This window comes from Triplophysa rosa, linkage group LG21, assembly GCF_024868665.1.
Source record: "Triplophysa rosa linkage group LG21, Trosa_1v2, whole genome shotgun sequence".
Lineage (NCBI taxonomy): Eukaryota > Metazoa > Chordata > Actinopteri > Cypriniformes > Nemacheilidae > Triplophysa > Triplophysa rosa.
This window is the reverse complement of record NC_079910.1, coordinates 15942820-15955005: the sequence shown is the minus strand read 5'-3', so window position 1 is coordinate 15955005 and position 12186 is coordinate 15942820. Positions and strand designations below refer to the sequence as shown.

The 12186-nt window shown below is 36.6% G+C and overlaps 1 protein-coding gene across 1 annotated transcript in view; it reads right to left on the bottom strand.

Annotated features, from left to right (window-relative positions):
• LOC130571816 (leucine-rich repeat-containing G-protein coupled receptor 6) overlaps window positions 1-12186 on the bottom strand; it is a 79381-nt gene that overhangs the window by 7367 nt on the left and 59828 nt on the right. The window contains exons 7-14 of the mRNA XM_057363049.1: window positions 7958-8026; window positions 7252-7323; window positions 6250-6321; window positions 5585-5653; window positions 4712-4783; window positions 3890-3955; window positions 3579-3650; window positions 1576-1647 (exon numbers count right to left, since the gene is read on the bottom strand). Coding sequence (XP_057219032.1) covers window positions 1576-1647; window positions 3579-3650; window positions 3890-3955; window positions 4712-4783; window positions 5585-5653; window positions 6250-6321; window positions 7252-7323; window positions 7958-8026 — 564 coding nt within the window. The remainder of the gene's footprint in view (window positions 1-1575; window positions 1648-3578; window positions 3651-3889; window positions 3956-4711; window positions 4784-5584; window positions 5654-6249; window positions 6322-7251; window positions 7324-7957; window positions 8027-12186) is intronic.

The following is a 12186-nucleotide window of genomic DNA, read 5'->3' as shown; positions in this document are numbered from 1 at the left end:
AAATAGGATCTGCTAACAAAAGAAACTAGACTTCTCACAACTAACTTGTAAGCAGTTTTTTGTATCTGCACACAAGGTACTGCAGAGTAATGCCAGCTCATTACATTAAAGGCCAGAAAAACTGTAAAGTTTAAAAAATTGTTCAAAATTTAAGAGGATAGCGGTGTCCTCACCACAACTACAAAAACAATGATACAGAGCAACAATATTGTTGTGTTCACTTTAAGAGCTTTTCTTGACCTAAAGAATGAAAAAAAATCATTGAAAGCCAAATGAAATCCATTCAAATTTAAAGAACTCAAAAAAAAAAAGTGAAACTGCAGTGCGCAATCTTAGAATAAACATAACGTTATTGACTGTTTGATTAGATTCTAATAGGTTGTGTTGCTTAAAAATGAATGTGAAATTGTTTTATTTGCAGTATTTGAGGTCTGAAAAAATACAGAGCATCTTTTCTGTTATTGTGACCTGTTTCTCCAGTTTTCATTTCTGCAAATAAATGCAACTAGAAACACTATTTTTATTTATAATTTGGGAGAAATATTGTTAGTAGTTCACAGAATGAACAAAAAAAAAAACATCATTTTACCTAAACACATACCTATAAATAGTACATTTAAAAATCAGAAAAACAGTCTCTGAAATGGTCTCTTATTTTTTTCTGTGGCTGTTGTTATCTTTATACTTGTGCCCATTTCCATGAACGTTTGACAACCAGAAAAAGTCCAAAATATGTTCATTTTTATCATTGTTCAGAAAATCATTATTTTATAATATACTATAATGCCATAATGCCAAACTTGTGACATGTTTTGTTTAAAAAGTGTGTTTGTGCTTTTACTTGAAAATAATTTGGCAGATAGAAGAATGTTTTATTTAAAGCGACATTGACATGTTTGGGGCACAAGGCTTGAGCGTTTGACCCTGCTGAATGCCAAAGTATGCCAGTTCACATAAAACTTAAAGGATTGTTTGACACAAACATGCTGTTGATAACCGAAGGACATTATTTTTGCTTGTTTTCACAAGCTACAGGACGAGTCGAAATTATTTTGTGGTCACAGATGCTTGTATCAAACCCAGAACATTACAAGTTCTGCAGACAAAAACTGTTTCTGGCTTTACCTCCTCCCCTAACAGTGTTTATAATGTCCAAATGCTTCGTCGATAGTGAAAACATTACATCAGAATAATTTATAATAGCTTATACCTTTGCACTACCCGCATATCCTTATCCAGTGCTTCACAAATGCATCATCTGTCAATTTTTAACACTCATTCAATCATCACATTCTTCACATAATGCTGGTTGTGTTTAATAGCCTGTGACTGACGACGCAAGTTTTCACCAATGCACGAATCCTTTCGCCGTGATTACAACCACAGTCTTTTCACATCGAGCCAACTGTAGCATCACAAAAATGCCAGAAACTCTGAAGTGCAGGTCAATGAATCTCTGCATTTGTGCAAAGGAGAAGGTCTAGTCAGTTTTTTTGACAGACATCAGGGGTCTGTGTGTCATGTTTATCTTGGGTGGCACAGGTGCCCGTTTGGGGCATTGGTTTTTATACTTACAGTTTAACAAGAGACTGCAGAGAGGAAAAGGCATCAGGGTGGATGATTTCAATCCTGTTCCAACTGAGATCCCTGTAATAAGAAATCATTCATTTATCTACATACCTACACTCTTCTTTATGTCAGATACACAGTTTGTGTCAAACAGAAGGTTTGACTGTGAAAATGTTGATCAAGACATCAAATATATTTTGATTTTAAAGACATCAAAATATATTTTATATGGCCAATGCATCTATAATTTTGCATATAGTGAATGCTTTTATAACTTTTTTACAGACATTTTTCAAAGTGTGTTTATTTTAGGGATGCTAAATGTACGAATGTTCGGCCACCGAAAATGTTCGGCCGAAAATAGCAAAAAACGCAAGTTCGTTGTTCTGCCGAATATGTGAAATGGCCGAATAAATTTTACCGAACATGACTCGTGATATGATCAAGCAGCAACCAGCGCAGAGAGAGAGAGAGAGAGAGAGAGAGAGAGAGAGAGAGAGACGTGTGCGTATGAGGGGCCGTCCAAGCCAAAATTCATTCACTCGCACACACTCACATTCTCCTTTCGCGCACATACATACCTATTCTCACATTCACACATTTTAACGCTCACATTTATAAATTTTTTCCTCTCACACACTCACATTTTCCTTTTGCGCACATACATATCTACTCTCACACATTTTAACGCGCACATTCTAACGTTTTTCTCTTATATTCATATATTTTTACGCACACATTTTTACATTTTGCTCTTATGTAAACGTATTCAAAGTATACATTTAGTATTAAAAATTATAAATGTATGTAATAAGAAAATATATGTATGTCTGAAAAAAATATATGTATGTAAGAGAAGAATGTATGTATGTGTGAGAGAGTATAGTGAAAACGGAAGGTGTATGATGGAAACGGAAGGCAGGTCATGCAGACGGCGCTTCCGTGTATCAAAGACGCAGTAAAATGTGGCGTTTTCTATAATATTAAAATCAGCAGCGCCTTTTCTACACAGTCCAGCCCCTCCAATTAACAGAAAACCTGTGTAGTAGAATGTGGATCTGAATAACGTTTCCTGTTTTTAAATTTATTGCGAATCATGTTTAGACTTTCATTATGTGATATTTTTCCATTGGGCATGTTTTTCCTCCTTTTCGTTAATCATAGGTGCACAAACGGCATCTTTTTGAGAGTGTGTACGTTCATGACTCTGTGTACGTTCATGTTTGTGAGGTGTCAGCCTCGTTGGCGCAGTGGACCGCGTTCGCATCAGCAGCACAGTCTTGCTTTTAAAGACAGGAGTTCGACTCCGCGGTCCGACCATATTCTTCGTTCCTTTTGAATTGTTTTATTGGGTCATGTTTTTGGTACAGAGTAACTTACATTACATTCTTTTAGCAGTCAGTTATAGGCCTAATTAATATAGGCTATTCATTCAATTTTTTGCTTGAATTGACTTTGTTTTGCTCAATTTTATATTAAGTTGTATTGTATTTTATTTTAAGCAAGACAAATTATAAAAAGCACATTTTGACTATTCAGTTTGTGAAGGGATTTGATTTGATTGCTTTTACAATGTGAATAATAACATTATTTTATTTCATTTCTTTAAATGACGTTAGAAAAATAAATCCATAAGTGCATTTAAAATACAAATATAAATGTTATTTTTAACATTCTTTTTACAACCATGACACTTGCTCAGAATGTAAATCAGATGTTAAGTGAATATTTTTTTGAAGTTTCTGGCCTGTAGGGGGAGGTATTGATGGGCATGCTGGCTCTTTTGACCAATTCATTTCGATGCTGTTGATCAGTTCTATGCTATGACACTTGTTACTCACAAATGAAAAAAAACTGCATTTTTCTGATTAAACATCATTAGCCACAAAATGAAGTTGGAAATAAAAACTTGTATCACCCACAATATTTTTTTCAACTTAAATGACAGTATCAAACAAGCTGTGGTGTGCAAGAGGTTACAGAAAGGACAGATCGTGTGCAGTACTCACAGAGAGCGCAGAGAGTTGAGTTGTTGGAATGTGTTCATCTCAATCTGTCTGATCAGATTGTGCTGCAGGCCTCTGCCGAGTCAAAACAACAAAAAAATGCTATTACCATGATCACACACACACGTTGTGCCAGACATACACATACTGTATATGCAGACATCACACATGGTGACCGTGAACATGCTCGAAAGCATCCAAAATGTGGACACTGATGGATTGCCACATTAACGACCATCATTTGTCAAATTTGTTCTACTGTGGGGGGTTTTGGGGGCCGTTCAAAGATATGTGCTGGTATTGAAAAAACTCACATCTCCTGTAGAGAGGCGCAGTGGTAAAAGCTCGGCAGCTCTTCGATGACGTTATGAGACAGCTCGCTGTAAGACACAGAAATTAGAGTTATATTTACATGACATGAGGATGATTGCTTTAAATAATAGTGATTTTAGACACCAGTATTTACATATTATGAATATCGAGCTTTCAAAAGTATCTGTCAGCGCATTGGCTGATAACACTTGGTTTTATTTCTAATTCGTAATGCCTGACAAAGTAGTAGAGTCTATCATCAAATATATGAATCATGGTGTACCCATGTGGAAAAGTAATATATGACATATAATGTCCCTATGTTGTGAATGGTATTGCCATATATGTTATATAAGGCAATATATATTATCACATATATACTTCCTCTATACGAAAAAAAAGATAAAAGTTTATAACATACTGTACATCAAATACCCATGGTAACATCTGTATACTGTATACACACATATTAATAATATATATGATTAATTTATTATGTGATATCTCGTATGTTTAAGAGATAGTTCACCCGAAACTGAAAATTCTGTAATGGTTTCTTCACCCTCTTGTCATTTCAAACCTGTTCTAATGCAGAACACAAAAGAAAAACATTTTGGAGAATGTTGGTAACCGAACAACGGCGGTACCCATTGACTTTCATTGGTTTTGTGTCTGTACAATAGATCTGAATGGGTACAGCTCTTACATTAAATCGGTCAGGGTAAATTTGAACTCTCTTTTCCAGCCTGGATCTTTAGGAATCATGTAGACGTGTGATTGTAATGATGCGTTTGTGTGCTACAGGTGTGTATTTGTAAACTCACAGAACTCTTAATTTAGGCAGCAGGTGGCAGAGATCATGTGGCAGGCCGGTCAGTCCAGCTCGGGTCAGCGTGCTGCGGGAATATCAAAGAGTAGGAGAGTTTACTTACAGTCTGCATACGTGTGCATTTAAGGAGGCCGACAATCTCCGTAAAACAAATACATCAGATAAAAGTGTCTGTCTGTAAATAATGAAGTAAATTTAGTAAGTTCTACACTTTAAGCAAGTGAAAGTGCTGCCAGCGAGAAAAAATATATATTTAAGGTATATTTTCTTCTTGTCTAAAGCAATTCTGCTTGTCGGGTGAATGTCTCTTTTTAATGTTTACATATTATTTACAGGAAAGCAGGACAAAGATATTGACTTTTTGCAGTGTGACAATGCTGAAACATTTACTTTTCTGGACCGTGTTAGATGTTTTGTCTATAATCCTGAACATTTATTAGATTATCTCTGTTTAATGGTTCAATAAAATAAACTATAATACATTTTAATAGAAAAAATTCAAGTTTATTTTTTTTGTTATGGAACACAAACATTGTATTTACTTTTAGTGGCTGCCTGTCAGAACCTACATGATTATTATAAACGACAGTACATAAGTTCAAATCCTTTTGTATTCCACTGACAAAATAATAGCATAGCAGTTTAACCAATAAAAAAAGGTGTCGATAATGACGTCAGACAGATGCTCAGGCATCATTTTAAACCGCGTAAAATAATAAAACTAGCCAGCAAGAAACATGAGAGACCAGTGAACGCATTTCTGTTTCGTCAACCGTCATTTCATGGTCCTCAATGGTGGGAAGAACTTCTCAGTCTCTCAAGTGAAACTGATCCTGGGTGAAATGGAGATATTTGATCTCAGACTCACAGAATTTGCAGGCTGGTGGTTCCTTTCAAATCTGGAAACTGTCGGATCTCGGTGGCTCCGTTCAAAGAGCTAAAACGAGATTAGATATAACTCATTAGAGAGGATCTTTCTGCTAATGAAGATGTCTTCCAGGGAAACCACAAGGAAATGTCTTCTGTTACCACACACACTCGGATTGTCGTAATCTAGAGTAAACATTAACCCCGGAAGATTCGGTCATTTTGATTGCGCTCGCGGCACTGTCCAAAAACAACAGCATCAGCCCTACGGATGGTAGAGTTTATATCCAAATAATGAACGCTGGATAGACTCTCAGAACAATCTCATGCATCATCTATGTAATTAGAGAATGATAAATGACTTTTCAGGGCTTTCATGAAAAGTTAAATCTCATATTCTGACGTTTATGAGGTTATAATTGAAACGTGCTGTTTTTTGGAGACAAATGACTAGTTTAATGTTTTTCGATGTGAGAAGTGATGGCAAGATGTGAGCAAGATTACAGTGTTCATCAAAATGAAAGTCAATGATGAAATAGAAATTATAAACATTCGCCAACCGGTACTTTGAAGGCGCTTTATTGGGAGTGAAACAGTTTACTGTTCAAACTGTTTAATTGTACATGTGTACATTATCATTTCAGACATTAAAGTGTAGCTACTTACAGCGTGTGTAACTTTGGCAAGAACTGGAATGCTGATCTGCCAACAAACTGAATGGGATTCTCGTAGAAATGACTGAAAAGAGAAGAAAAATAAGTGAAATGGGGTTATCCTATTAAACTTGCATTTCTGTTGAACTTCAAACATTCTGAGATAAAAAAACCTTTTTAACAGTTGATTAAATAAACTGTACATTTTATCATTATTATAAATTATTATTATCATTATATATGACATGATTTAACTTTAACTCATTTGACTTTCATGGTAAAGATACATAAGTAACCTGCAATTTTATATTTCAAACAGAGATGGCGATACAGAGGCAAAAGTTGGGGAGTGCAGCTTTAAAGGTCTATTGTATGAATTTTAGCGACATCTAGCGGTGAGGTTGCGAATTGCAACCAATGGCTCACTCCACCCCTCCGTTTCGAAGCACTACGGTGGCTGACACAAGACTATGATGTCGTCACGTTTTCACTTGTTTGCCGAATGAGATCATGTATTTACGAAATGCGCTCTGTAGAGCAGTTTGTCCATTTAGGGCTACTGTAGAAACAACACGGTCAATTCCATGTAAGGGGACCCGTGGTGTATGTAGATATAAATAGCTCATTCCAAGTTAATAAAAACATAACGCTTCATTCTTTATACACCTCTGACGACATAGTTATGTATATTATATTGCATTTCTGTCAATAGAACCTCCAAAAAATGACACACTGGACCTTTAATGCTGATAGAAATAGTCTAAATCTAGATTTACGCATCTAGTAACACTGTTGCCAATTAAAGACAAAAAGTAACATTTACTTGTCAAATTACCTCCTGAAGGATGATTGTTTTGACAGAGGTTTGACAGTTTGATACGCCAGTCATATATTTCATATACAGTTTTTCAATTTCCATAAACAAACCACGTACTCAGGCATGTTATGTCAACACAGAAAGTTATTTATGGCGAACCGCACGTGGAGTTTTGGCTTCTTGCGACAAGACACTCACATGGTCTGCAGAAGTGGGTTCCCGACAAACGCTCTCTCAGGAATGGCCTTGATGTTGTTGTTGTGGAAACCCCTGGAAGATGCATACAGAATCAGAACATGACCATCTGCACACCTGAACACTACAGACCAGCTTTCTTGATTGTTTTTGCTAAGTGCATCTGTTCTGTACGAACATTTTCAGCCACTGCGAAAGCTTATAATTCGTCATCGTCTGCTGTCGCTGTGACGAAAACATGCTCAAGTTAATTTATAACACACGTGTTACCTGCAAATTCTAATCACTAAATATTAACCGTGTTACGTAAACAAGGTTCAAAGGTCTTTCTGGGGTCCAGAAAAGGAATTCGCCAGCTTGGACGATTGTTTTGTTTCAGCAAAAGCTCTGAATTCTGCTTTAAGCACACATGTGAGCCATTTGGCTACGTCAGTTCGAGTTTGCCGATGTAAACACCCTTTGTGTCTTCCAGAAACACCTGTTGTGAGGCAATCCCACAGGCAAAAAAAACCTTTAGGATACTTGAGAAGGAACGACTCAAGTGTTCATCTGCGAGCATCTGCTTTTTTTGCGGGAGATTGTGCTTGAGAACCACATTCTGGGATCTATCCGGGATTTACAAGGGGCGGGAGAGGCCAGGCCATGCGATCCACTTAAAAGGAAGCACATTGACACATGTATGCCGGGCGGTTTAGTCTCGGTTACTTACAGTTCCTGAAGCTTGGCAAGTGTGCGAATAGCCATGGGGAACTCTTGAAGGTCGTTGAAATTCAGTTCCCTAGGGACGAAAGGTAGATAACAATCACCATAAGAGCAGAAGTTTGAGGAACACAAGGAAACCTGGAGGACATTTAAGATAAAGCATTTTGAATATGATAATTATTTGCATTATGCATAAATATTCGTAGATATATTATGACACCTTTCGAACAACAATTAGCCATCGTGTCGCATATTAGGCCAACTGTTTTGGCCATTTTAATTTGATCTTTCATGCTATGTGTCAGTAACATAAGCAAACACTTAGGAGAAACTGTGGTTCCAATCAGTCAAAATCCTTCCCCTTGACCTTGCGGGTTTTCCGTGTTGGTCGTCCTTAGAGACCGAGACAGCTGTTCCAAACTAATCTGACATGATGTGACCTCTCCTATGCATTCATTGTTTTTGTTGTATGCATTTCATTAGCCTTCTAGGGCTTTTTTTTAACCTGCGTCCAAAAAAACGCGCTTGAACCAAAACACGGGTGGTTGCTAAGGGCGAGTGGCCTTACACACAGGTGCAAGAACAATGTGTTTATGGCCCTCGCCCGCGTCCCAGAGACTGTTTTTCTTAGATTTTAAATTTGCTTTTCATCTCGAATTTTACTAGAGCTTTTCAAAGAAAACGTATTGGGAAAATCCTATGATCGAACAGTAGTCTTCTTTCCCCAAAAACCTCCCTTGTGACCAGTTAAGTCAACTGAAAGCAGGGTAAATAGATGCCGTTGGCCCGGTATTGCCTCCTCAAGGCCCGGGTTTTAGTTGTATGCGGTCCCCAGCGTTCCAAGACACACAACTCTGAATGTGCCTCATCATATCATAATTACACGTCTTATCCCTAAGTGTTAAGTGTAAGTTTTCAAAACAGTCCAAATGTTTATATATTTTACTCTTAATTTCTTTTACAGCGGAAAAAAGTTTTTTGGCAGGTGGCCATCGTGTTTGAAGTGAGCTTGGTGAATAGGGGTGGACCAGTGTTGGCCGCCATCCAGAATGGGCGAAGCTCTTAATTCCAACCTGTGAGTGTGCGTGTCTGTGTGTACATGAGTGTGTTTGTTGCACAAGAGTGTTATGTGATTTTGGCTTCAGGTAAAAATAAGAAAAGCTGGGTTTTTAATGATTTACCTAAATCTGTGTGTAATTTCTTTGCAACCACTAAATGTAATTCTCAATGATTTTGAGTGGGTTTTGTCTGCGATTGTTAAAGGTGGGATAACATGCTATGTCATGCATTCTGACTTCTTTACACTGTTAAACGTGCTGGTTTCTCATGCTTAACATGGTCAACTTGTTAAAAAACGAGTTGGACGTATGACATAGTAATTCTGTGCTTGATACACTCCCCCAGCACTCCAACTTGTTTTGGAAAGTTTTTTATAAGTCTGGATCCCTGTTTCGTAACATGGATCCTATTTATTTTATTGGGCAATTCTCCCGGAAAAGCACGCCCACGGCAAGGTGAAAGAAATAGCCCACCCACGCGCTAACCGAGGAGTGATAGATAGACCCGCTTATCAAGATTGGCTGCGTTGCGTCAAGATTGGCTGCGCTGGGCCTGCAGCTGCAGCTTGTTGCTCTTGCTATAGTGAGAGAAGTTGAGGTGTGTTTGTTTGTTCATGGTATTTCAGTGATTAATGTTATATAAACTGTGGATATAACGCTGGATTTGGCAATTGTTTGAAACTGATAGATAGTGTGGTCCCAGCGCTAAAAGATGCCAGACATGAACTGCATGCGGTAAGTCAAACTAAGTCAAATGTCTGTGTTTTGTTGGCAATTGAATCGTATCATAATAAGGGATAATGCGATGATGAATTGTATGCTCCTGCTGTTGTTCCGTCCCCCTGCCGGCCTCCAGCAGCTCATCTTTTTCCAGAAATAATCATACATCTGTATCTCTCATTTAAAATTTTGATCAAACTAAATACTCTTCGAAGATACAAAATTGCAGTACTACTATATAGGTAATCAAGATTAATATGAGATTGGCAGAAACTGCGTGTGTTATCCCATCTTTAAGACGATTCTATGCCAATGTAAACCTTAAAATTGCGTTTTAACCAAAGCTTTCATTCTTAAAGTTTTCAGAGCATTTTTAACACATAGTTTTCCGTAGTTAGGTAAATTAATTTGAACATTAATAACAGTCCATATTCCTCATAAATGGGCACATGAAAATGAAAATAAATTGATGTTCTATAAAGAGCCATCCCTTTTCCATTTGTTGGGTTTTATTGCTTTTGGTTTGTACATTTTACTTCACAACAATCCTACGTCGTCTCTCAAAAAATTGCGTCCTTTTTTGTCACATCCATAACTCATGAATTTTTATCTCCTTAAAAATAGAAAACTTGTGTATAGGCTGATATTTTTCTGATGTCTTGACTCTATCATCAGGGGTTTAGTAAAATATAAACAGATGGTTTAATATATTGGTAGTAAATACATTCTCTGAGAATTTAGATTTCATGTTTTGACATAAAATGTCACATTGACCATAATGCTGGAATTGCCCAAAAGATAAGTCAGTGTTTCAAACTTCCTACAATGTTTACCCCTCGGAACAATAAATATATTTGAGGATCCCCTCTGTCTGGACTCATATACATACAGTACAATCACACAAAGTACGTTATATAAATATTGCATAGAAACAGTTTCAGCAGCAACAACATAAACATTATGTGGCCCAAACTTAACTTCCGGTAGACCTTCGCAAAAATAAAAAAACTATGAAGTAGTTTTAATGTAATTTAATAAAATTAATATACAATAACATATTAATATTAATTAATAATAATAGAAAATAAATGGTTATACGTACCTACATATACGTAGTTCAATTGCCTGGTCCCACCCCTAGTTCGATTGCTCCCCCCTCCCCCTGCCCCCGCTGGACTGCGTTCATATTATTATTTTTGGGTCCGACGGCAAAATGCATAACTTGCTCGCGTCACTTTTATATGTTTTCGAACCGTTAGTTTTGTTTCCAAAGCTTCAGTTCATAACGGCACTTTCATCTATGAATGTAGCCTACTGCAAATGCTTTTAAGAACACTGAAGGCGAACAGAAATGAGATAGGATTGGAGCGCGTCAGTCACGCTCGTCAGAAAAGTGAGTGAAACACACACACAAGCACACATTTTTACCAAAGAAAAATGTAAGTGCAGTAAGTGCATATGTGTTGTGGTCCATAGTTATAGCTTTGATTGTAGTTTTATTAATATTTTAAGTTAGCTTTTATTTTAAATTTTTTTGTTTTTATATTAATTTTAGTCAAAGTTTTAGCAATTTTGGTGTATGCTTTTGTCATTTTATAATGTATTTGTTATTTTTTTACGTATGTTGCTAATTATGATTAATACATTTTTTTTGTTTTATTTAAGTTTTTGTTTATTATTATAATTTTAGTGCTTTAAAATTATTTCATTTTATTTTTTGAGGCAACATTTTATTTTTTATTTAGTTTAAGTTTTTCCAATAATGTTTAGGTCAATATTTTATTTGATTTCAATAAACAGAATCGTTTTCAAAATTTTTATTGTATTAAACTAAAATAACCTTGTGAGTGGCCGAAAATATATAACGTGTTTTGAAGGAATCAATCAATGAATTGGAGGCGACTTTCGCAGTTATCTCTTATAGCTGTCTCTGCACATTAAACTGGGATACAATTAATTGAACGTCGAAAAGAATCGCACACAAGAACAAATACAGCCAAACCAACTGTACCAAAAGGATTGCATAACTGGTTTATGAGCAATTTAGATAAATTATGTGACTGTGAACAGACATCGTTTAAGTCATTATCTCGTTCACCTCTAGTGAGTCATGTAAGTGTTTAAATAATTTTGGTCAAACACTACATGGAATCTAGAATCCACTCACACTTACGGCCAATAAAACGGAGTGCATGCGGAGAAACCATTGCTGTGGGTGAGCCGCTCTCCATCGTTCTGCGACGTCTAGATTCTACTTTTGTTTACGACATCCGTCACTCTTGTTTGGAGATTTTACTTTGATATGGCACAGAAGAGTAATGCTTTTCATTTCCTGACAAGACCTCATTGTTTAGAACAGGAGGACGTTGGAATCGTCAATTACCTTGATTTACGATTTATAAAGTCACGCAGCGCTCTGTTTGAAAGCTGAATCATCATGACAAAACCACATTGTGGT